Source organism: Monodon monoceros, unplaced genomic scaffold, assembly GCF_005190385.1.
Source record: "Monodon monoceros isolate NGI ecotype Baffin Bay Population unplaced genomic scaffold, NGI_Narwhal_1 Super_Scaffold_1, whole genome shotgun sequence".
In the NCBI taxonomy this organism is placed as follows: Eukaryota; Metazoa; Chordata; class Mammalia; order Artiodactyla; family Monodontidae; genus Monodon; species Monodon monoceros.
The window spans coordinates 55,757,086-55,783,459 of NW_021703765.1; the positions used below are offsets into that span (position 1 = coordinate 55,757,086).

Consider the following 26,374-nt stretch of genomic DNA (forward strand, 5'->3'; position numbering starts at 1 on the left):
CCAGCCCCGCCCGCCCCGGCGGGTGGGCAGACAAGCCTCTCAGGCTGGTGAGTGCCGGTCGGCACCGATCCTCTGTGCGGGAATCTCCCCGCTTTGCCCTCCGCACCCCTGTTGCTGTGCTCTCCTCCGCGGCTTCTTAGCTCCCCCCTCCGCCTCCCGCAGTCTCTGCCCGCGAAGGGGCTTCCTAGTGTGTGGAAAGCTTTCCTCCTCCACAGCTCCCTCCCACTGGTGCAGGTGCCGTCCCTATTCTTTTGTCTTTTTTCTTTTGCCCTACCCAGGTACGTGGGGGGTTTCTTGCCTTTTGGGAGGTCTGAGGTCTTCTGCCAGCGTTCAGTAGGTGTTCTGTAGGAGTTGTTCCACGTGTAGATGTATTTCTGGTGTATCTGTGGGGAGGAAGGTGATCTCCGCGTCTTACTCTTCCGCCATCTTCCCAGCCAGTAGCCATTTTGACTCCAGCCACAGCTGCAGAGCAAAACTAAATTATATTTGCAGGGAATTAAATGATCCTTCAGAGATCTTAGTTTAAAACTGCTTAGTTCGTTAAAATATATTTATGGCTTTAAAATTTTCCTTCTTCTGGAATTTACACACATTCTCCCAGAAAAAGTAGCTGATCAAGGAAAACTGTCTCATCCCAAGGAGTGAAAATAAAATTAACAGTAAAAGAAGAGCTAACTAGTTATGATGCCACTTTTTTGTTTTCTTTTGTCTTGCAAAATACTCTTGTTAGGTTAGGTCCTTACCAAACAAGGATATATCTAGAGGAGGCTCTGCCTTCTTCCTGTGTTCCCTTTGCCTGTGACTTGCTGGAGTCTGTTTAAAGTGCTTTTTGGGGCAAACAGCTGGTGCCCTCAGCTGGAACGTACCCAGTAGTATTATTGAATACATGTTCTTTGTAGGAACTGGAGCTTAAAATCTTGATAAAGAAATGAAAGTATTCATACTCTGCTCTAATCTATTATCGTGTATAGTGATATTTTATTTTTTAAAAGCTCAAAATGCAGAACATGAAATACTGTCAAGTAATCAATAGAATATTCAACATTTTAAAAGTTTCACTTAAAAAACTTTAAAGAAAGAGCCAGTGAATTCAATTTACATTTTAAACTATTTAATAGAGGTATTTGTTGTACATGTGGTTTTAGTTTGACATAAACAAAAAATTTCTCTCTGGAAACATTTAACCTGAGTTGGAAATGAAATCTGAACTGTAAAGGTTTTAATTCACCAAATAATTTTCCTCAAAATATAAATGATGATTCCCAACTGAGGAGTTCCCCAAAGTTCAGGACTCAGTCCCAGGACAGGAATGAGGGAAAACTCCTTGTAGGTCAAAAGCTGTGCTGAAGTCATAGGATTGCACTTGTGGGCCCTTAATTAGAGTGAGTTTTCGCAAACAGCCCCGGAAGGAGGTCTGGCTGCTCAGGCAGTTTTGCTTTACATCAGCTGTTTAGGAAAGAAGAGAAGATAGTGTTAAATTTTGCATAGGTAGCACAGTAGGAACAAAAATAACTTCTTGTGGTTTCCAGATCAAAATTAGAAGAATATTTTTCTACGTAAGTGGCTTCAGTGATAGCAGAATTCATAGAAAACTATTAATAAACAATGTTAAGGTACAGTGACTTAAAAAGTCATAAAAGGGATTTTTATTTTATTAACGTTTGTATCAATTACTTGGAACATCTAAAATGCATAATTTGAATCCAAAAATCGATGTGAGAGGATAAGACACGTTTGTCCTCTAAAATGATTACTGACCCCTAAAATGATTCCCAACTTGGGGGTCATCTGAGAAGATGTTTCTCGGTGAAGTCATCCAGCTTCCCGTACATCACATCTGATGTTCTCAGAGTCTTAGTGATTACCTTATATGCGTAGATTATTTTAATTTTTCCAAGAATTCCTAGGAATTTGAAATAGACTTTCTAAAATGGTAAAGGATTTGTCACCCAAGCCATGTATTTTTCTTCATCCCTATTCTATATCCACATGAACTAAGAACTAAGACTTTCCCCAGTGGCAATGCCCCTCAAAAGTGAATGAGCAGAGCAGACGACATACGCACCAGGATAGCCACCAACATAAATGGGATTGTTGGTGTCAGCAGAGGTAGACTGGGTGTGTAGACTTTCAGCTCGAACTGCATTCCCATCGACAATAAGAACCACGCGATGTTTGCTTTTGTTTGCCTGAAGTGTGTGCCATTTTCCATCACAGAGAGTATTGGGAGCACTGGGTTCGTATGTGGCTGTTATCCTACCAGCACCATTGTTAACGTGAAACAAGAGCTAAACAAACAACAGACACAAGCAAATATCTTGGTGAATTTTTCCCTATTTAAGGAACCCAGTCCATTCACATAATGTTCTTGGAGTGGAAAACATCAGAGCATTCTTCTAAAAAGGAGGGCTAACTATGAAAAACAAACAATGGTTTTGAAAAATAGCCTCTTAAGAATTCTGATGCTATCCTATTCCTGAGGTTTCAGAATGGAAAATGGCCACCTCCATGGGAACAAGCCTGAGCCACGATCTTAGCATTGCATCCTCAGATCAGTGCCTCATTTTCAGCACAACAGGAGGGCATGGGTTTACTGAGGGTGTCGGTTCCTAGAAGTTGCTATAGCACCTGTGAAGGAACATTTACTAACTCCCTTCTGACAAACCATAGATGCTCTACTACAGCAAGTGGTAGCACAAAAAATTGGAGACCTGCAGAAGGTGAGAGGGAAGAATTGTGACTATCCTGTTGTAAGGTTCTTATGCTATATGTGAAGCTACTCATTTCAAGGTAGACTGTGACAAATTAAAGAGATACACTGTAAAGACTTAGGCAACCACCAGAAATATTTTTAAAAGAACAATAAAATATACAATACATTTTTGCAACTGTTACACTTATAACATTTTTCAGATGTCACATAAAAATGTGCAAATGGGGCTTCCCTGGTGGCACAGTGGTTAAGAATCTGCCTGCCAAGGCGGGGGATGCAGATTCGAGCTCTGGTCTGGAAAGATCCCACATGCCACGGAGTAACTAAGCCCGTGAGATGCAACTACTGAGCCTGTGCTCTAGAGCCTGTGAGCCACAGCTACTGAAGCCCACGCGCCTGGAGCCCGTGCTCCACAACAAGAGAAGCCACCGCAATGAGAAACCCGCACACGGCAGCAAGGAGTAGCCCCCACTCGCCACAACTAGAGAAAGCCTGCACGCAACAAAGACCCAACACAGCCAAAAATAAATAAATAAAATTTAAAAATTTTAAATGTACAAATGGATAAAAAAATTTTCAAAATTCTTTTGAAGTACAGCGAAGAAAAGATGTTGGCTATGCAGAGCGTCAGCAATAGGATGTAAAGGCACTTTTGTTTCAACATGAAGATGACATAAAAGGGAAGAAGAGGTGAAGGACTTGTGACTTTATTTATATCCTCCCCACCCCCATTCTAGGATATCCTAGGGGCCAAAGTCCCAGTGGGGAGTAAGCAGGGAAATGTGAGAAACAAGCTAATAAGTTTGGGAGAATCAAGAGACTTGTTCCTTGCCTTCTAGGAGGCAGTAAGTAGCTCAGGAAGAGTCAAGCATCATAGTCCCACAACAACATGAGTTAACCACAGTGCAGTAAAAGTGCATTAGGGAGAGAGAGGACCCGAGAGACCACCACCTTGACTCCCCATGTCTGATGAGTGGTATAGCAGACCTTCCCAAGTTCTCATCTGGCTCTCTGGGGATAAGGAAGTTATAGAAAACAATTATGTTTTTGTATTAAAAAAATTAGACTGTTGTGCATCCATCTTATGGAATACTCTGCAATAAAAAGAAATGAATTGTCTTCGAGATTCACAACAAACCTGGATGAACTGCCAGGAAATGAGACAGAGTGTAAAAAGCCAATCTCAAGAGAATACATACTACATGATTTAATTTATGTAACAGTTGTGAAATAACAATCAGAGCGACAGAAAGCAGATCAGTGGTTGCCAGGGGTGGGTGAGGGATGCAGGGAGAGAGCGGCGTGGATATGAAGGTGGTGGCTTGAGGGAGCCTTGTGGTAATGGTACCACTGTCCTGATTGTGGTGGTTACATGAAGCTACACGTGTGATAAAACTGTGAAGAGCTACACACACTCTCGTAAACACGTATAACTAGCGTAACTGAATAACCTGTGGATTGAGCCAATGTCAGTTTCATAGATTTGATGTACTAGTTATGCAGGATGCTAACCCTGGAGAAACCTAGGTGTACAGGACCTCCCTGTACATTACATTGCAGCTTCTATCATCTATAATAATTTCCAAATAAAAAGTTAACCAATATTAGGGAGAGTGGGGCATTAGGTTGGTAACTTACTTTCAGATGGTTTTCAGGGAAAAAAAAGTTTTTTGTATTGTAGTTGCAGTTCTGCTTTACATTTAATTTCAAAAATATAAATTTTGGGGGGGGGGCGGGTATGCGGGCCTCTCACTGTTGTGGCCTCTCCCGTTGCGGAGTACAGGCTCTGGACGCGCAGGCTCAGTGGCCATGGCTCACGAGCCCAGCCGCTCCACAGCATGTGGGATCTTCCCGGACCGGGTCACGAACCCGTGTCCCTTGCATCGGCAGGTGGACTCTCAACCACTGCGCCATCAGGGAAGCCCAAAAAATTATTTTTAAAAAGCTTTTTTAGGATTATCTATTTTTAAATATTAATCAGCCTTTTCTCCATTCCACTAAAGTGAATAATTGGAAATTTGGTTCTAGATATGTCTACTGTTTCTTAACTGCTCTGTCTCTGACACTGGGGTGAGGCGGGGGGACCCCATCCAGATTCAGCACCCACCTTGCCATTTACAATCTCTAATCCGATGGCATCCACTTTGGCACTGCTGATCCCCAGGAGGACACCATTCTCTGAGGAGGTACGAAACTCCAGCGTGATGTTCACATCTGATCGTACTTTGTAGCCTTCTTTGACTGAAAAACCAAGGAAGATCCCCAGTTGGTGGTGAGGCCTGGCCCTGCCCAGGAAGGCCCAGGCTCAGAATGGCCTCAGGCTGGGCTGGCTGGCTGTGCATTTGGGCTCCTGATGAGGGTCAGGAGAGCTGGCTCCACCTCTTTCTCTGAATCCGGCTCCACCCCCACCAGCAAGTCATTTCCAACCCCCGAGCCTCAGCTTGCATCTCTGTAGGATGAAGCTGACTAGAGCTGAGGTAGGCACATCCTCCCAGCTACAGCCATGTGGGTAAAAAAAATCACAAGGGATTTGATCCATGTAACTCCATCATCATTTATCCAGGAAGAATGCACTTTATTTTCCCAATATCTACTTACTGGGTAAGTCATTATTTGCTGAGTATATTAGTCGGAGTCCACACTAGGCTTTTTTTTTAATTGAATGAATTTTTCATTCAGGTGATAAAAAAGCTGAGATAGGTTAGGGATATTAGCAATAGCAGGCAGTTGTTACCGTGCCCAGGGCTGAAGGAAAAATGGGAGAAGGTGGTGCTACTAGATCTTGGAAGCACAGAGTGAAGGAAGGAAGCCTGCTGGCTTTCCCCTCCTCCCTCCCAACCTCAGTCTTCCACTAGAGCCTTCCTGGAAGCCAGGGCAAAGGAGCCCAGAAATTAGTTCTCTGTGATAGAAAGAAGAATGGGGCCAGAAAAGCACGGTTCTGAGTGCAAACAGGAAGTTAACCAGCAAATCAAGCATCTAAAATGGGGAGAGAATGTAAGATATATTACAAGGGCTAGTTCCAAGCCTTGAGGACTTTACATTCTAAGGCATTTTAGAGATTTACATTCCTCTACTTACAACTGATTAATATTTCAACAACCTAAATGGGGTTAATTTCTTCATCAAATCTGACTCACATTTGGCTGGCTTGTCCAGACATTTTATGCTACTGATTTTGAATTCAAAGGTCCTAATTAACTTGGACAGGGAAAGTATGCCTTATGTAAATTTGGGGAAAGTACAGATGAAACCAGCACCACATGTTGCACTCCGTCTGGAGTGGCACCACCCCTGGTGGGAGGAAGCCACCTGGATAGCACAAGAGGTGAGAAGGCTTTTATGCTAGAAGCTGAGAAGCCAGAATACGCTAGAACATTTCACGAAACATGATCTTGCTGCAGCTTGTGCAGTGGGTCCTGTCCTATCATATAGTTCTTGGACCCATATCATCTTAGGAGTGCAGGTGCGTCGCAGAGATTTCTTTCGAGATTGTTGATTATACATACCAAGGGCTGCATACCCACTTCCTTCAAAGAAAGTTCCTTCCTGGGCTGCTGCATAGCACCTGTTTACTGCAAATGCAGACACTGGGCTGTCCTCGTCCAGCTGTTTGCTGTTCACTCTCACCTCCCCAATGCAAGCGGGGATGCTGTGGGTGATCTAAGCCAAATGATGCAGGAGTAGATGATGGTGAGGACAGTGAGAAGGGCAAGCACAAATTTTCCCTACACGTCAACAAAACACATTAAAATACTGCCTTTCTGTTTTAAAAATCTAATTGCCACAGTACTTCACATGAATGTCTAACTTAAAGTTACTATAATGTAGTAAAAGGGTTTTATATTATTTTGAGTAAATATTGTGGAAATTAAAAATGTGGGGTTTTCTAATCTGCAAATACAAATTTGCCAGACTTTCCTGCACTGTACTGGGGCTAAGTGGCTGTAGAAAGGGAACTGTTTGTTAACTAACCAGCAGGAAGGCTGGTTGGGCTTCAAGGAGGAGCTCCAACACACAATCTAGGAATGTGGATTGAAAGGCTTGCATCTTGCAGCCAAGCCCTGGGCGCAAACAAGATAATTTAAACATAAACATATTCCTCCACAAAACAAACACAACCACAGTAAAGGCAAAATGGGCCCAGAGAGAAAATGCTGCTTACATTTCCAATGTTCCTGGCCCTGTACTCGGAGGGAAGGCCTCCTAGGTACAACTTTCCTTCCACATCCAACGTGGTAGCATCTCCCGCCGTGGTCACCATGGGCGATTCCTGGCCATCAACTGTCATGAAGCCCTTCCTTTTAAAGTACTCTGTCTTGACCTAGAGCGATGTGAAAACATGCATAATTTCTAAGGAATCTGAGAAATAGCAGTAATAACCTGAATGAAATCCTAAAGGTATGGCTCAGGTTTTCACACAGTTGGTGTTGAGAGGAGGCTGAGCCTGGAGCTGGTTAGAACACAGCATGCTCCAAACAGAAATATAGATCAATGGGACAGTATAGAAAGCCCAGAGATAAACCCACGCACCTATGGGCAACTAGTCTATGACAATGGAGGCAAGGATATACAATGGAGAAAAGACAGCTTCTTCAATAAGTGGTGCTGGGAAAGCTGGACAGCTACATGTAAAAGAATGAAATTAGAACACTCCCTAACACCATACACAAAAATAAACTCAAAATGGATTAGAGACCTAAATGTAAGACCAGACACTATAAAACTCTTAGAGGAACACATAGGAAGCACACTCTGACATAAATCACAGCAAGATCTTTTTTGATCCACCTCCTAGAGTAATGGAAATAAAAACAAAAATAAACAAATGGGACCTAATGAAACTTCAAAGCTTTTGCACAGCAAAGGAAACCATAAACAAGACGAAAAGATAACCCTCAGAATAGGAGAAAATATTTGCAAATGAATCAACAGACAAAGGATTAATCTCCAAAATATATAAACAGCTCATGCAGCTCAGTATTAAAAAAACAACCCAATCCAAAAATGGGCAGAAGACCTAAAAAGACATTTCTCCAAAGAAGACATACAGATGGCCAAGAGGCACATGAAAAGCTGCTCATCATCACTAATTATTAGAGAAATGCACATCAAAACTACAATGAGGTATCACCTCACACCAGTTAGAATGGGCATCATCAGAAAATCTACAAACAGCAAATGCTGGAGAGGGTGTGGAGAAAAGGGAACCCTCTTGCACTGTTGGTGGGAATGTGAATTGATACAGCCACTATGGAGAACAGTATGGAGGTTCCTTAAAAAACTAAAAATAGAATTACCATATGACCCAGCAATCCCACTACTGGGCATATACCCTGAAAAAACCATAATTCAGAAAGACACATGCACCCCAATGTTCATTGCAGCACTATTTACAATAGCCAGGTCATGGAAGCAACCTAAATGCCCATCGACAGACGAATGGATAAAGAAGATGTGGTGCATATATACAACAGAATATTACTCAGCTATAAAAAGGAACAAAACTGGGTCATTTGTAGAAACATGGATGAATCTAGGGACTGTCATACAGAGTGAAGTAAGTCAGAAAGAGAAAAACAAATATTGTATATTAACGCATATATGTGGAACCTAGAGAAATGGTATAGATGAACAGGTTTGCAGGGCAGAAATTGAGACACAGATGTAGAGAACAAACGTATGGACACCAAGGGGGGAAAGTGGTGGGGATCGGGGCAGGGGGTGGTGTGATGAATTGGGCGATTGGGATTGACGTGTATACACTGATATGTATAAAATAGATAATAACCTGCTGTATAGAAAAAAAAAAATTAAATTAAAAAAAAAAAAAGAATACAGCATGCTCCAGAGTCCTAGTCACAAGAACACAAATGCCATGATGTCAGGTTTGGCCCATTCATGCCACCCTGGGCTTGATTTACTTCTCGTCAAGCCAAGGACATTTCTGGTGCCTTTTGTTCATTTACCAATGTTTGCTGAGTGCCTACTAAGTGTCAGGCACTGAGTGAGGCCCTGGGGATATTTCCAGAAGCAGAAAAGGTCCCTGCCTGCAAGGAGTTTACATTCTATGGGGCAGATGTCAGACACAAAGCAAGCTGGAAATCAAAGGGGATGATCCCACTACTGTGAAATGGAGTGGACACTAGGGACACGTGGAGCAAAACTCACAACGAGTGATCACAGCTTCCTGAGAGCGTACCGTGTGCCACTGGCCATCACTGAGCAGCGCAGGGTGCGAGACTTTTGTCCTGCCCTTCCCAAGATCGAACATGAAGTGGAGGCGGCCCCCGTGCAGCTGGAGCGTGGCGTAGTCAACCTGGTTCTGATGAGCCATGTAGTAAACCAGGCCACTGGAGGCGAACGTTCGGATGCTTAGCTGGACCAAGAGCCTGGAGGGAAGCAAGAGCTCAGCTCTCAGGAATATGCTTTCACTTTTACTCTTTAACCTCAAAGAGAGACCCCAATAAGTGTTTCAACATTTATATTTAACATCTCAGGTCATTCATCCCTTCATTTACTTATTATCCATTCATTCAACTCATGGTTACTGTGTACCTCCACCTGCCAGGAACGGTTGTAGGAGCAGAGGATCAAGCAGTGAACCGAGGAAGGTCCCTTCCCCGCTGAAACTAATACCAGAAATATATCAGAGGGTTAAAACTGGGGCATGTGAAGGCCCAAGTGGTGGCTACATTAAGTAGTCAGGGCAGGCAACTCTGAAAGATGGTTATTTCTGAGATCTGAATGAAAGACAGGAGGAAGCCCCACAAACCTCTGCAGGAAAGGCCTGCATTTCATTTTCAGACAGTGCAGAGTATGTGAAAACAACCGGTTGATTCTGGTGGTCAGCCAGCAATCCCCAAGGGGGCCATGTGGGAGACGGCACCACATAGGGGTGGAGGAAGGTTTCGTCTGGGTGTCTTCCCACAGAAGGGAGCACAGGGTCACTGAGGCACAAGGGGACAGGGGAAGGAGAGCGTGGCAGATTTCAGTGTAAGTGCAGTGGGAAGTCACGGGAGGGTTTTAAGAAGGGGGATGGGCATGGCTGGATTTATATATTAAAAAGAACCTGTGATGTGAAAAGCAAATCAGATGGGGCCAGGGTGACAGCAGGTGTCAGGCTGGCAGCTGTTACAAGAGTCCACAGAGGCCAGATTGGGGCTCAGACCAGGGTGGCCGGGGGCGGGGGGGGGACGCGGAGGAGGTGAAGTAACACATGAAATGTTCTGGATGAAGAAGCCTCAGGACTTGCTAAGGGACTAAATTTGGAGAGCAAGGGAAGGAACAAGCTCTAGGTGTGGGCCTTGGGCAGCCAGGTGAATGGTGGTGACGCCTACAGAAATGCAGGTTTCGGGGAGACGGTGAATTCTCTCTGGGTGCACTGAGGCTGAGAGGCCTGTCCCCATCCACGTGGAGATGTCCAGGTGGTTGGGTGTACAGCCCGAGTTCTGGGTGGAGCTCAGAGCTAGTGATGTGGGTGCTGGTGCGAATAGATGGCATTTCACAGCCACTGGAACACAGAAGGCGCCGTGGAGGGGAGGCGGGAGGGGCGCTGCCCCCTCTGATAGCAGAGGAGCCAGAGGAGGAGACTGAGCAGCGGGCGGGGCAGGGGTGAGGGGAGCGTGGCGCCTCGGCTGCGAAGGACGCAGAGGGGCCCGGGGCGCTGGTGCCGCTGAGCGCCTGGAGGGGGCGGCACCACCACGCACGGACGTGGCCGCAGCAGGGCTCCGATGACCTGGCGAGGAGCGAGGCGAGGCTGACCAGGTGGGGAGAGGAGGGAAGGGGAGGCGGGGAAAGACAGACAGCCACGTAAGGCAACTCTTCCAAGACGTTCCACTGTGAAGCAGAGCCGGGATATTGAGTGGGGTGGGCTGGGGTGTGCAATGTACCAGAGCATTTCTGTTTTAAAAGTTAGGAACTCCTAGAGAGGAAGTCGGCGCAGTGGTCACAAGCACCTGGGTAGGAGTCTGAGCAGGTGCCTCAATTTCCTGGTCTATAAAATGAAGATAATACCCTCCTCACAGGATAATTATGAGGACTAAGTTGGGGTTTGTGTGTAAAATACCGAGATGGTCTCTGGTACAAGTGTTTGCTCCTTGGTCTCCCTGATGACGGGGTGATGGAAGTGATTCTGTGTGCTGACAGGATCAGGTATGAAAGAGGGAGAAATGGATGCTGCCCGTATCCTGGGAGGAGGGGTGACGGCTCCAGTGGGCAAGACAAGAACCCTTCCTCCATGTGGCAGGGGAGGGGCGGGGGGACAGAGGCAGGGTGCTCCTTCTGATGGTGGACAGAACGGGCTCTTTCTTCTCAGTGACGCAAGACAGCAGCTGGGGCATGAAGGGAGCTGTGGGGATGCATAGAGTTTTGAAAGAAGAGAAGAAGCTACGAAAAATAAAAGTGAATGTATTAGAGACGTATACTGGCTCCCCATACATTTGGAGTTTGGAGGTTCCATCTGAGATCTGTGGCCACAGCTTTAAAGTCAAACCAGGTAGGAAAAAGAGATGCATCTCTGCAGCCCTGACTACCAGCTCGGGTTCTGGCATGGATCAGGCCCCGTATGGGCTTTACCTGGGGTCACAGTGAAGAGATGAGAGGGTTAAGGGAGTTTGCAGAGGAACACCTGTAATAAAGGCATCAAACCTATCTGGGTAAGGGGGTAAACTGTGCTGTGGGAGACAGAAAAAGGGTGATGATGCTGAGAAAGCATGAGGGCTCAGGGGTCTTGATGCAGTTGAGGGACTGCTGGAGCCGGAAGTAAGGAGGAGGAAGAGGGTTTAGTAGGATGCTTAAGGTAGAGGTTGTGGAGGTAGGGTGGGTACTTATGTAGTACTCAAGGGTGTGAGCATGGGAGAGGGTGGCTCAGAGGGAAGGACGAAAACACATATCTAAGCCAGAGGACCTCAAAGATGAGGTGCTGGGTGGCTGCTGAACTCATGGGGAACAAACGATGGCAGGGGCTGCAAAGAGAAGACGCTGAGCCGAGATGTGTACTGGGGCGGTGAGCTCAGATGACACGGCAGAGGCACAAGAGCATGGCAGGCCTGAAGGTGCGGACCTCAGGGCTGAGCCACAGGAAGAGCGGGGAGGACTGTGGGTCCTCGGTCATGAGATCCCTGGGAGCCGCTTTCACTGAACAGAGAAGGGTACCTGGGACAGGCATGTGTGAGGGCCGGGGGAACGTGCAGACTGGTGTGGGTGTGGCATCAGGAATTTGGGGGCACAGTGAAAGTTTGGGTAGGCAGTTTCATCAGATTAGTGAATGCTTACTGTAGAATGGGGTTCAAAGGCCAGATGATAGATCCAGAGAACCTGGGATTCCAGAAGGAAGGGGGATTTAGATACCTACGTGCTTTCCTACATACACACAGACAGGCAGCAACCAGCCATCATCAAGATGGGGTAAAGACAAACCACAGCACCCCACTTAATCACGTTTAAGCATCTGAGGTCCACAGAGGCTGCCTTCCCCTCTTTGCCTTCTCACTGCTGCCCTATGGTGGCAAGTTGAACACTCCATGGTGAAACACAAGAAGCTTCTTCTAGAAAAGACCCATTGCTGAAGAATACGTCCTGGACTCATCTAGCAGTGAGATAACTCATGAGGACGTTAGAGCAATGCCTACCTCTTTCTGACAGCCAGCTGATTAAAGGGCAGCACCAAGTGGCTGCCTCCTGCGAGGCCGAACTGGTGGGCGTTGGGGACGTACTCCGGGGCTCTGTCCACGACACACAATTCCTGTAAGACATGCACATGGTTCTCAGCCACACACGACCAAGACCCCCACTAACACTGATGCGTTTTTCCACGAGGGAAACATCTCAGAAGCAACTGTGTCAGAGCACCAGCAACACAAACAGACAGCACCGATTTTACTTTTGCTTCGAACAGTTTACTACACAATCCCTTTCTTTATCTCTCTGAGAAGGCAATTAGAGTTTTTTTCACCTCAGCCCCACTCAAGTTCACCTAAATTCCCATGAATTTTCATCAGGCCTAAGGGGCAAAGGCCTTGCTCTGCGCCCCTGTGCCCCTGAAACCCCTGCTCTGGGGAGGGCCTGAGGATGTCAGCGGTTACAGGAGCACCTGCCTCACAAGCACCAGGCAGCTGTAAGTGCCCACAGGTGACAGGCCGAGCCAGTTCCACCCAGACAGGAGCGGGTGCAGCCAGGAGGAGCTGGGCTGGAGGGGCAGGTGCCCTGACTCCGGACCAAGTGAGGCCTTAGACTCAGTTTTCCAGGTCGGTGGACAGATGCTACCAAAACGACTGTCCTGAACTCAAAGATGGGCCCTGCTTGCAAGGTACTGCTTTTGTGTGATTGTGCCATCTAAATCAGAGTGTAAACTTTCAACCAAGGAAGTAATCAGAAAAGGGAAAGAAAAGTGAAAACTAACAATGGCTGCTGTTAAAAATACTTGGTCAAACTGGCTTTTCCTAGATGAATCAAATCTTTTTTTTTAAAGCAACGATATGTACGATGGCCTATATAAATACTTATTTTCATGTTTCTGACTAAATCCAAAGTGATACTGAGTCCTTATAAAGCCTCTGCCTCAAAGCTGGCTGTGTGGCAACCAAAAGACGCACCCGAGCATTAGAGCTTGCAGCTCGGGACACTCTGCCATGTCTGATATGCTGTTTTCTCAGAGAGCCATCCTGCTTGCCCCCCTGCTTCTCATCACAGGGGTGACCCTGTAACTCCCAGATTCCTTTGGAAAGTGGCTTCCAGCTGGTTCATCCAGCCAATGGAAGGCAGTGCTGGGAGGCTAGAGGGTGAATGGGAGAAGCTGCGTGTCTCTCCCTCCTTCCTGCCTCCCTGGCAGGGCCTGTCTTCTCTGTGCTCCAGCACCCACTGGGAGACGCTCTGCTCAGACTCGCTCCCTGGGCGGCCCCAGCTCTTCCCTCTGTGTGCTCCTGTGGATTTATCATGAGGTCCCCATTTTAATGTCCTCTGGGTGGTGCTCTTTTTTTCTGACTGGACCTGAACCATAGAATTAAAGAAAGCCCTTCTTACTGGACTTGGTAAAGGCTGGGGCTCTGGCGGGAGTTCGCCGTCCTCTCCGTGGAGAGCCAGCTTTGGCTGTTTTGAGAGCAAGCAGGAGTCCAAGTCCACGTGTTCATAGCCAGTGGCACTAGTGAAATCCAAAAGTCTAGATACAAACAAAGTGTTTTCAAAATTAATGGAGATAATACAAACCAACCCATGAACCAAGGTCATGTGATTATTGAACACTTAAAATCCATTAAAAAACATTAATATACGCGTGCCACAACTACTGAAGCCCGAACACCTAGAGCCCATGCTCCGCAACAAGAGAAGCCACTGCAAGGAGAAGCCCACGCACCGCATAGAAGAGTAGCCCCCACTTGCCGCAACTAGAGAAAGCCCGCATGCAGCAACAAAGACCCAATGCAGCCAAAAATTAATTTTTAAAAAATCTACACACTACAATTCTGAAAGGCAAAACTATAGAGACAGAAATAAGATTAGCAGCTGCCAGGGACTAAGCATGTGGGAGATGACTGACTATAAAGGGACACAAGGAAACTTTTTGGGGTGATGGCAATCAAATGTGTAGTATTTATCTAACTATGTATTTGTCAAAGCTCATCAAACTGTACACCTAAAAGAGTTAATTTTGCTGTATTTAAATTATACCTCAATAAACCTGACTTTTTAAAAAACAAACAAACATTAATACTCAGAGTAACCAAATTGACCATCTCCCACAGTGACTAGAAGTCCACATAACCTCCCTTATCTATCGTCTTGTTTGATTCTTCTGCCTGAAATGGCAGCCCCCTGTCTGCCCGCCCTGCAGCCCATCCCCCCCTGTGTCCACCTGGCCATTCCTGAGTGTCCCTCAGGAGTTGGCTCAAATGCTGTCACCTGCTCCTGCAGCCTTGGCTGGGCTGCCTCAGGGCAAGAAGCTGGCTGTGGCTCCCACAGTGCTGCACAGCAGCCTCCATGAAACACTGGCTTCTTTCTCAGTTTCCCTTTGCCAGGAAGTCGTGAACTACCCTTGTCATATGTCCCTTTACTCTACAACATGTCCCCTGTCTGCACGTCCTTTGTTGGCACTTTCTGAGGACATGGCTGTGAACAGTAGTACATAGATGTTTCTGCCCTATCAGGTTCCCAGTCTCACGGCTTTCAGGAACAAGAAGGTCACTTTCCATACCTCCCCTCCCAGGAGCCTGTGCGGCCCACCACTATCAGGGTCCCGTGTTCCAGGGACAACTTCCCCGGGAGAACACATGGCGTACATCAGGCTGTTGCAATGTTATGCTGGCCTCTGCCACCGCAGGCTTGCCCCGCATCCGTACCCCTCCCTACCCACCCCCCAGCCGAGTGAGCCAGAGCCCCCGCATCAGCGGCTCCTTTAACCCCGTCCTGTCTGGGCGGGGAACTGACACCCTCTGGCGACATACACGCTGAGGCGGGGCCAAATCCAAAGCTGAGCCCCTGGGAGCTGTGAGAACAAAGAAGAGAAAGGGAAATCTCTCCCAGCAGCCTCAGAAGCAGCGGATTCAAGCTCCACAATCAACTTGATGTACCTGCATCTGTGGAATACCTGAATAGACAACCAATCATCCCAAAATTGAGGTGGTAGACGTTGGGAGCAACTGTAGACTTGGGGTTTGCTTCCTGCATCTAATTTGTTTCTGGTTTTATGTTTATCTTAGTTTAGTAATTAGAGTTTATCATTGGTAGATTTGTTAATTGATTTGATTGCTCTCTTCTTTTTTTATGTCTAGATATATTTTTTTTTCCTTTTTCTCTATTTTTTTCTTTTTTTCGTGGCACGTGGGCCTCTCACTGCTGTGGCCTCTCCCGTTGCGGAGCACAGGCTCCGGACGCGCAGGCTCAGCGGCCATGGCTCACGGGCCCAGCCGCTCCACGGCACGTGGGATCTTCCCGGACCAGGGCACAAACCCGTGTCCCCTGCATCGGCAGGCGGACTCTCAACCACTGCGCCACCAGGGAAGCCCTCTTTTTTCTCTTTTTGTGAGTGTGTATGTGTATGCTTCTTTGTGTGATTTTGTCTGTACAGCTTTGCTTTTACCATTTGTCCTAAGGTTCTGTCTGTCCATTTTGTTTTTGTTTTTTTTTTTAGTTTTTAGCAATTGCTATCACTGATGGATTTGTTTTTTGGTTTGGTTGCCCTCTTGTTTCTTTTCTTTTACTACTTTTTAATTTTTTAATTTTTAATAATTTTTATTTTAACAACTTCATTTTATCCTTTCTTTCTTTCTCCCTTTTCTTCTGAGCCATGGGGCTAACAGCATCTTGGTACTCTGGCCACATGTCAGGCCTGTGCCTCTGAGGAGGGAGAGCCAAGTTCAGGACATTTGTCCAGCAGAGACCTCCCAGCTGCACGTAATATCAAACGGCAAAAGCTCTCCCAGAGATCTCCACCTCAACGCTAAACCCAGCTCCAGTCAACGACCAGCAAGCTACTGTGCTGGGCACACTATGCCAAACAACTAGCAAGACAGGAACACAACCCCATCCATTAGCAGAGAGGCTGCCTAAAATCATAATAAGGTCACAAACACCCCAAAACACACCACTGGACGCAGTCCTGCCCACCAGAAAGACAAGATCCAGCCTCATCCACCAGAACACAGGCACCACTCGCCTCCACCAGGAAGTCTACACAACCCACTGAACCACCTTAGCCACTGCGGGCAGACACCAAAAACAACAGGAACTACAAACCTGCAGCCTGCGAAAAGGAGACCCCAAACACATTAAGTTAAGCAAAATGAGAAGACAGAGAAACACACACAGATGAAGAAGCAAGGTAAAAACCCACCAGACCAAACAAATGAAGAGGAAATAGACAGTTGACCTGAAATAGAATTCAGAGTAACAATAGTAAAGATGATCCAAAATCTTGGAAACAGAATGGAGAAAATACAAGAAACGTTTAACAAGGACCTAGAAGAACTAAAGAGCAAACAAACAATGATGAACAATGCAATAAATGAAATTAAAAATTCTCCAGAAGGAATCAGTTGCAGAATAACTGAGGCAGAAGAATGGATAAGTGACCTGGAAGATAAATAGTGGAAGTAACTACCACAGAGCAGAATAAGGAAACAATGAACAGAATTGAGGACAGTCTCAGAGACCTCTGGGACAACATTAAATGCACCAACATTCGAATTATAGGGGTTCCAGAAGAAGAAGAGAAAAAGAAAGGGACTGAGAAAATATGTGAAGAGATTATAGTTGAAAACTTCCCTAATATGGGAAAGGAAATACTTAAGTCCAGGAAGCACAGAGAGTCCCATACAAAGATAAATCCAAGGAGAAACACACCAAGACACATATTAATCAAACTATCAAAACTTAAATACAAAGAAAAAATATTAAAAGCAGCAAGGGAAAAACAACAAATAACATACAAGGGAATCCCCAAAAGGTTAACAGCTGATCTTTCAGCAGAATCTCTGCAAGCCAAAAGGGAGTGGCAGGACATATTTAAAGTGATGAAAGGGAAAAACCTACAACCAAGATTACCCACCAAGGATCTCATTCAGATTTGATGGAGAATTAAAACCTTTACAGACAAGCAAAAACTAAGAGAATTAAGCACCACCAAACCAGCTTTACAGCAAATGCTAAAGGAACTTCTCTAGGCAGGAAACACAAGAGAAGGAAAAGACCTACAATAACAAACCCAAAACAAGAAAATGGGAATAGGAACATAAATATCGATAATTACCTTAAATGTAAATGGATTAAATGCTCCAGCCAAAAGACAAAGACTGGCTGAATAGATACAAAAACAAGACCTGTATATATGCTGTCTACAAGAGACCCACTTCAGACCTAGGAACACATACAGACTGAAAGTAAGGGGATGGAAAAAGGTATTCCATGCAAAAGGAAATCAAAAGAAAGCTGGAGTAGCAATTCTCATATCAGACAAAATGGACTTTAAAATAAAGACTATTTCAAGAAACAAAGAAGGACACTACATAATGATCAAGGGATCGATCCAAGAAGAAGATATAACAATTGTAAATGTTTATGCACCCAACACAGGAGCACCTCAATACATAAGGCAAATACTAACAGCCATAAAAGGGGAAATCAACAGTAACACAATCACAGTAGGGGACTTTAACACCCCAGTTTCACCAATGGACAGATCATCCAAAATGAAAATCAATAAGGAAACACAAGCTTTAAATGATACATTAAACAAGATGGACTTAATTGATATTTATAGGACACTCCATCCAAAAACAACAGAATACACATTTTTCTCTAGTGCTCATGGAACACTCTCCAGGATAGATCATATCTTGGGTCACAAATCAAGCCTTGGTAAATTTAAGAAAACTGAAATCGTATCAAGTATCTTTTCTGACTACAACGCTGTGAGACTAGATATCAATTACAGGAAAAAATCCGTAAAAAATACAGACACATGGAGGCTAAACAATACACTACTAAATAACCAAGAGATCACTGAAGAGATCAAAGAGGAAATCAAAAAATACCTAGAAACAAATGACAGTGAAAACATGACAACTCAAAACCTATGGCATGCCCCAAAAGCAGTTCTAAGGGGGAAGTATACAGCAATACAATCCTACCTCAAGAAACAAGAAACATCTCAAATAAACAACCTAACCTTACACCTAAAGCAATTAGAGAAGAACAAAAAAACCCCAAAGTTAGCAGAAGGAAAGAAATCATAAAGATCAGATCAGAAATAAATGAGAAAGGAATGAAGGAAACAATAGTAAAGATCAATAAAACTAAAAGCTGGTTCTTTGAGAAGATAAACAAAATTGATAAAGCATTAGTGAGATTCATCAAGAAAAAAAGGGAGAAGACTCAAATCAATAGAATTAGAAATGAGAAACAAGAAGTAACAACTGACACTGCAGAAATACAAAATATCATGAGAGATTACTATAAGCAACTATATGCCAATACAATGGACAACCTGGAAGAAATGGACAAATTCTTAGAAAAGCACAAACTTCTGAGACTGAATCAGGAAGAAATAGAAAATATAAACAGACCAAACACAAGCACTGAAATTGAGACTGTGATTAAAAATCTTCCAACAAACAGAAGCCCAGGACCAGATGGCTTTCACAGGCGAAAGAATTCTATCAAACATTAGAGAAGAGCTAAAACCTATCCTTCTCAAACTCTTCCAAAATGTAGCAGAGGAAGGAACACTCCCAGACTCACTCTACAAGGCCACCAATCACCCTGATACCAAAACCAGACAAGGATGTCACAAAAAAAGAAAACTACAGGCCAATATCACTGATGAACATAGATGCAAAAATCCTCAACAAAATACTAGCAAACAGAATCCAACGGCACATTAAAAGGATCATACACCATGATCAAGTGGGGTTTATCCCAGGAAGGCAGGGATTCTTCAATATACGCAAATCAATGTGATAAACCATATTAACAAATTGAAGGAGAAAAACCATATGATCATGTCAATAGATGCAGAAAAAGCTTTTGACAAAATTCAACACCGATTTATGATAAAAACCCTCCAGAAAGTAGGCATAGAGGGAACTTACCTCAACATAATAAAGGCCATATATGACAAACCCACAGCCAACATTGTTCTCAATGGTGAAAAACTGAAAGCATTTCCTTTAAGATCGGGAACAAGACAAGGATGTCCACTCTCACCACTATTATTCAACATAGTTTTGGAAGTTTTAGCCACAGCAATCAGAGAAGAAAAACAAATAAAAGGAATCCAATTGGAAAAGAAGTAGTAAAGCTGTCACTGTTTGCAGTGACATAGAGAATCCCAAAGATGCTACCAGAAAACTACTAGAGCTAATCAATGAATTTGCTAAAGTACCAGGATACAAAACTAATGCACAGAAATCTCTAGCATTCCTATACACTAATGATGAAAAATCTGAAAGTGAAATCAAGAAAACACTCCCATTTACCACTGCAACAAAAAGAATAAAATACCTAGGAATAAACCTACCTAAGGAGACAAAAGAACCTGTATGCAGAAAACTATAAGACACTGATGAAAGAAATTAAAGATGATACAAATAGATGGAGAGATATACCATGTTCTTGGATTGGAAGAATCAACATTGTGAAAATGACTCTATTACCCAAAGCAATCTACAGATTCAATGCAATCCCTATCAAACTACCAATGGCATTTTTCACAAAACTAGAACAAAAAATTTCACAATTTGTATGGAAAAGACCCCGAATAGCCAAAGCAATGTTTAGAAAGAAAAACGGAGCTGGAGTAATCAGGCTCCCAGACTTCAGACCATACTACATAGGTACAGTAATCAATACAGTATGGTACTGGCAGAAAAACAGATATATATAGATCAATGGATAGAAAGGATAGAAAACCCAGAGATAAACCCCCGTACCTATGGTCACCTTATTTTTGATAAAGGAGGCAAGAATATACAATGGAGAAAAGACAGCCTCTTCAATAAGTGGTGCTGGGAAAACTGGACAGGTACATGTAAAAGAATGAAATTAGAACACTCCCTAACACCATACACAAAAATAAGCTCAAAATCAATTAAATACCTAAATGTCAGGCCAGACACTATAAAACTCTTAGAGGAAAACACAGGCAGAACACTCTATGACATAAATCACAGCAAGATCCTTTTTGACCCACCTCCTAGAGAAATGGAAATAGAAACAAAAATAAACAAATGGGACCTAATGAAACTTCAAAGCTTTTGCACAGCAAAGGAAACCATAAACAAGACCAAAAGACAACCCTCAGAATGGGAGAAAATATTTGCAAATGAAGCAACTGACAAAGGATTAATCTCCAAAATTTACAAGCAGTACATGCAGCTCAATATCAAAAAAAACAACCCAATCCAAAAATGGGCAGAAGACCTAAGTAGACATTTTTCCAAAGAAGATATACAGATTGCCAACAAACACATGAAAGGATGCTCAACATCACTAATCATTAGAGAAATGCAAATCAAAACTACAATGAGATATCATCTCACACCAGTCAGAATGGCCATCATCAAAAAATCTACAAACAATAAATGCTGGAGAGGGTGTGGAGTACAGGGAACCATCTTGCACTGTTGGTGGGAATGTAAATTGATAAAGCCACTGTGCAGAACAGTATGGAGGTTCCTTAAAAAACTACAAATAGAGCTACCATACGACCCAGCAATCCCATTACTGGGCATATACCCTGAGAAAACCGTAATTCAAAAAGAGTCAGGTACCCCAATGTTCATTGCAGCTCTATTTACAATAGCCAGGACATGGAAGCAACCTAAGTGTCCACTGACAGATGAATGGATAAAGAAGATATGGCACACATATACAATGGAATATTACTCAGCCATAAAAATATACGAAATTGAGCTATTTGTAGTGAGGTGGATGGACCCAGAGTCTGTCATACAGAGTGAAGTAAGTCAGAAAGAGAAAAATATCATATGTTAACACATAATATGGAATCTTAAAAAAAAAAAAATGGTTCTGAAGAACCTCGGGGCAGGACAGCAATAAAGACACAGACGTAGAGAATGGACTTGAGGACATGGGGAGGGGGAAGGGTAAGCTGTGACAAAGTGAGAGAGTGGCATGGACATATATACACTACCAAATGTAAAACAGATTGCTAGCGGGAAGCAGCCACATAGCACAGGGAGATCAGCTCGGTGCTTTGTGACCACCTAGAGGGGTGGGATAGGGAGGGTGGGAGGGGGATGCAAGAGGGTGAAGGTATGGGGATATATGTATATGTATAGCTGATTCACTTTGTTATAAAGCAGAAACAAACCATTGTAAAGCAATCATACTCCAATAAAGATATTAAAAGAAAAAAGCATGCCAAAATGTATTCGACCCCTGCTGTGTGTTGACAGTACTATGGAACTAATGTTTAGTGGTTGTTTTTTTCTCATGCATGATGACCAGATTTTTCCATCATTCTAGTCTAATAAAGCCATTTGGGGGAGTTTATAGAACACGGGATTCACTTGTTATTCGGGAACTTGTAGAATTTGGGGCCATCTCAAACAGCAAAATTACGTTGTAAGTTAGTGTCAGTACTGGGCATTAAAAGATCAGGAAGTGCAAAATCATGCTGAGAGCACAGTCACACTTACTCCATGTTAAAGATCAGGTTTTGGATACAGCCATGGAATGAGCTTCTCATCTTCAGCATGGGTGTCCCCTCGCCCTCTGGAACACCACCTATGTACAGGTTGGACACACTTATTGTCCTGCTTTCTGCTGATGGGCCCAGCTTCATTTCCACAGGAGCTGTCTCATCCAGTTGGACAGTGATAATTCTAAAAGGTTAAAGGAGAAAATAAAGGTTTTTGAATATAATGAAACATAACTGTCCATTTTAATATCTAATTCCAGCAAGTTTTTACTGAATTATAAAAGTGCCTTGAAGATACATTTTAACATGACATTTAACATGTGTGTGAATAAAAAAGTGAATCTTGAATATTAAAACTTACAGGTAAACGTTCTCCAAAACTGAATGGAATGTGATTAAATATTATTCAGTTCAATTGCTTTTTGGAGAGAATCTTTTACTTCTTTACCTGTGACAAAATGTGCAGTGTTTTTTTAAAACTTTTGGTCTACAGTTTTGGAGAGAAATTATATAGAAATGTTGATATGACACTGTTTACTATTTCACTGTTTACATTTTACTATTTACTATGTCACTATTTGCTATTTTACCATTCACTGTTAGAATTTACTAATACTGTAACACTATTTGACACAGAATTATTCCAGTGTAAAGACACTTTATGCCGGGCCCCAGAAAAGGGCAGGTTTAAGGCTGTTCAATTATGAAAATTCTGCAAATATCTTACTACAAAGCAGATCAAATTGTTTTCCAAAGAGGTATTCTATCAAGCTTCTAGAATTATTTTGGAATTAAAAGGACTCTGGATGACATCATACTAATTATCCCAATCATTTCACTGCATACAGGCCTCCTACTGGGGAGCCTTCGTAAGGTGACGCAAATACCTCCCGGTCCTTATCAAGGAGATGGAATGCTCTTGACCGTCGCCATATGTGCCCGTGGGAGCATGCAGGAGAGCTCTTCTCAGGCTGGTTCCATCCCCAGGATTAACATGCACTTCAATGTGGCCTTCAATTAGCATGATGGAAAAGAAGGGCTGGGAAGGTCACACAGAGAATTCCCAAAGAAAAGACATTACTATAGGATTTAAAGAATTATCATCTTATGAAGGTAATGTGGGAGTATTGGCACCAAGGAAGCAGTTCCTTAAGAATATCACCATCTAACAATTATTTTATACTTTGTATATTGCTTTCTAACCTCTGCTGACATAATTTACATTCTGCATTATGCTATTATCACTAACCATATCAAAGATTTCCATTTCTACAGTCTTCATACTTATTATTTATTGCTACATTATGTACTAACAAACAGTTACATTGTAAGTCATTGATCTGTTTCTTCCTTTCCCATTTTACTGAGATATAATTGACATATACCATTGTGTTAGTCTTAGGTATACAACACAACCATTGGATATTTGAATATACTGTAAAGGATCACCTCATATAGTTACAAAATTTGTTCTTGTAGTGAGAACTTTTTAAGATCTACTCTCTTAGCAACTTTCAAATATGCAATATGATATTGTCGCTATAGTCACCATGCTGTACATCACATCCCCAGAACTTATCTTACAACTGGAAGTTCGTACCTTTGACTCCCTTCACCCACTTCTCTCCTGCCCCTACCTCTGGTAACCACTAATCTGTTCTGTCTCTATGAGTTTGTTTTTTTAAGATTCCACATATAAGTGAGATCATACAGTATTTGTCTTTCTCTCTTTGACCTGTTTCATTTAACGTAATGCCCTCAAGGTTCATGCATGTTGTTTTCAATGGTAGGATTTCCTCCTATTTTATGGCTGAATAATATTCCACTGTATAATAGATAGATATTGATATATATGTATACATATACACACACCACATCTTTATCCATTCGTCTACTGATAGACACTCAGTTTGTTTCCATGTCTTGACTACAGTAAATAATGTTGCAATGAACAAGAGGATATAGCTATCTCTTCAAGGTAGTGATTTCGTTTCCTTCAAATATATACCCAGAAGTGGAATTGCTGGATCTCATTTCCTTCAAATACGTACCCAGAAATGGAATTGCTGGATCATATGGGAGTGTGATTTTTAATTTTTTGAGAAAGCCCCATACTGTTTTCCATAGTGGCTGTACCAATATATTATACATTCCCACTAGCAGTGCACAAGGGTTCCCTTTTTTCCACATCCTCACCAGCACTTGTTATCTCTTATCTTTTCTTTTTTTTGTTTTTGTGGTACGCGGGCCTCTCACTGTTGTGGCCTCTCCCGTTGCGGAGCACAGGCTCCGGACGTGCAGGCTCAGCGGCCATGGCTCATGGGCCCAGCCGCTCTGTGGCATGTGGGATCTTCTCGGACCGGGGCACGAACCCGTGTCCCCTGCATCGGCAGGCGGACTCTCAACCACTGCGCCACCAGGGAAGCCCATCTCATCTTTTTTGATGGTTGCCATTCTCAGAGGTGTGAGGTGAAATCTCACTGTGGGACCTATTCCTTTTTAAAAAATGTAGGTAGTTTCTAACTTTTTATTACCATAGGTAATGAACATTTAACTGTTTTTTTTTTTTTTTTTTTTTTTGCCTGTGAAATTTTTCTAAGATTTCTAAAGGTGGGATTAAAGAGTTGAAGGTTTGAAAATGTTTAAAGCTCTTAACACTCTTTTGCCACATTGAGAGAGGTCCACCAGCAGAACTGGAATGGGAGTGTTTCACAAGGTCTTGCCAGCACTGGATGACACCGTTCCTTTTTGCTGACTTAGTAGCAAATTTTGATTTACAAGAGGTCCTATTAAGATTGGTGGAGAAAAACAGTTTGATAGTTCCTCAAGAAGTTAAACATAGAATTCCCATATGACCCAGCAATTCCACCCATAGGTATATACCCAAAAGAATTGAAAACAGGTACTCTAACAAATACTTGTATGCAGATGTTCGTAGCAGCATTATTCACAATAGTCAAAAGGTAGAAACAACCCCAAACATCCATCAATGAACTAATAAATTATGCTCTGTATACAGTGGGATAACATTCAGCCATGAAAAAGAAGGACGTGCTGATACATGCTACAATGTGGATGGACCTCGAAAGCATGCTAAGTAAAAGACAGAATATCACTCATACGAGTCCACTCATATGAAATATACAGAATAGGTACATTCATTCATAGATACAGAAAGAAGACTGGTGGTTGCCAGGGTTGGGGGAGGGGGTGAATGGGGAGTGACTGCTTAACAGGCACAGGCTCTCTTTTGGGTGATGAAGATGTTTTGGAACTTGACACAGAAAGTGGCCTCACAACATTATGAAAGCACTAAGTGCCACTGACTGTTTCACCTAAAAATGGTTACTTTTATTTTATGTAAATTTCATCTCAACTTAAAAAAAGGAAAAAAGATTGGTGGAGCCCATAAACCAATCTGTCCTTGTCAGACCATCACTCAGTGTCTTGTGAGGTATCTGGGATCTACAGACTGGTGTTCCAGGTCAGGCTCTGAAATAACGGCTGTGTGATCTTGTGTGGGTTAGCCAGGCTCTCTGAATCCATTTCTCCCTCAGCAAAATATAGGAAGCAGCATTCACCCTGAAGTGTGGCTGTAATAATTATACAGCAATGTCTGTAAAATACCTTGCACAGTAGAGAACAGTACTCTAAATTGTAGCTGCATGGCTTCTACTTCATTAATACATTAGTATTCTGTGAATCTCTTCAAATGACATAATATATAAAGTTCAAGCAGAGGAAAGGTAAATATCACCTATCCTATAAGAATCCTAGGTAGACAGCAAGGATCTTTCTTCTCAATGGCTAGACAAGGAAGATGGATTATGCAACACAAAGAGACCGCTGATTTGTAAGGGAAAGACATTCAGCAATAATCACTTTTACTTATTAAAAACGCACACCCATTAACAACCAGGCACACATGTTGTAGAATACATGTTATGACTAAGTCATCTTCCATCCAGTGTTTCCTGAAGTCATTTCCTTCCTGAGCTCCTGGCTTGAGAGCCTTTGAGCCACTCACCTTGTGGGCCTGCCGGTGACCTTGCTTCTCCCCATGCTGGCCCAGGGCAGCCAGGATGATGCCACTGCTGTTCCTGGTGGCAAATGTTGCCAACAATTCCGAATCTGGTGACAAGGACTTGGGTGGCAATTCAACGTAGCCCCCTCTCAAGAAGCTAACGCTTCGGACAGGCTGGTCACAAAGGAGAGGAGAAAGCACCGTGAGGCCCACCCGCATGCTGAACCTCCCACCCTGGAGGCTGCTGCCGTTTTCCCCACCACCTCTTTTCTGTTCACACCCCTGGTTTAGATCCTGTTGCCTTATTATGTTAGTAAATCAGTGGGCATTTATAGAAACTCATCCCAATATTAATAAAACACTTCCCACCTCCAGTATACAGCCTTTTCTCACTCCGTAGGAATTTCTGAGTAAATCAAAGGTCGATCTAGATATTTCCAGGTTTTTGATACAGCCCACGTAGCTTTTGCTGGTGACACCTTTC

The 26,374-nt window shown here is 43.4% G+C and overlaps 1 protein-coding gene across 1 annotated transcript in view; it reads right to left on the reverse strand.

Moving 5' to 3' along the window:
• Nucleotides 1-255: 255 nt before the first annotated feature.
• The window catches only part of LAMA1 (laminin subunit alpha 1), a 160,176-nt gene continuing 134,057 nt past the window's right edge, over nt 256-26,374 (reverse strand). The window contains exons 52-63 of the mRNA XM_029222204.1: nt 26,260-26,374; nt 25,894-26,064; nt 22,754-22,905; nt 21,865-22,050; nt 13,733-13,868; nt 12,343-12,455; nt 8,913-9,102; nt 6,876-7,034; nt 6,220-6,373; nt 4,821-4,954; nt 2,066-2,288; nt 256-1,446 (exon numbers count right to left, since the gene is read on the reverse strand). Coding sequence (XP_029078037.1) covers nt 1,286-1,446; nt 2,066-2,288; nt 4,821-4,954; nt 6,220-6,373; nt 6,876-7,034; nt 8,913-9,102; nt 12,343-12,455; nt 13,733-13,868; nt 21,865-22,050; nt 22,754-22,905; nt 25,894-26,064; nt 26,260-26,374 — 1,894 coding nt within the window. The 3' untranslated portion in view covers nt 256-1,285. The remainder of the gene's footprint in view (nt 1,447-2,065; nt 2,289-4,820; nt 4,955-6,219; nt 6,374-6,875; nt 7,035-8,912; nt 9,103-12,342; nt 12,456-13,732; nt 13,869-21,864; nt 22,051-22,753; nt 22,906-25,893; nt 26,065-26,259) is intronic.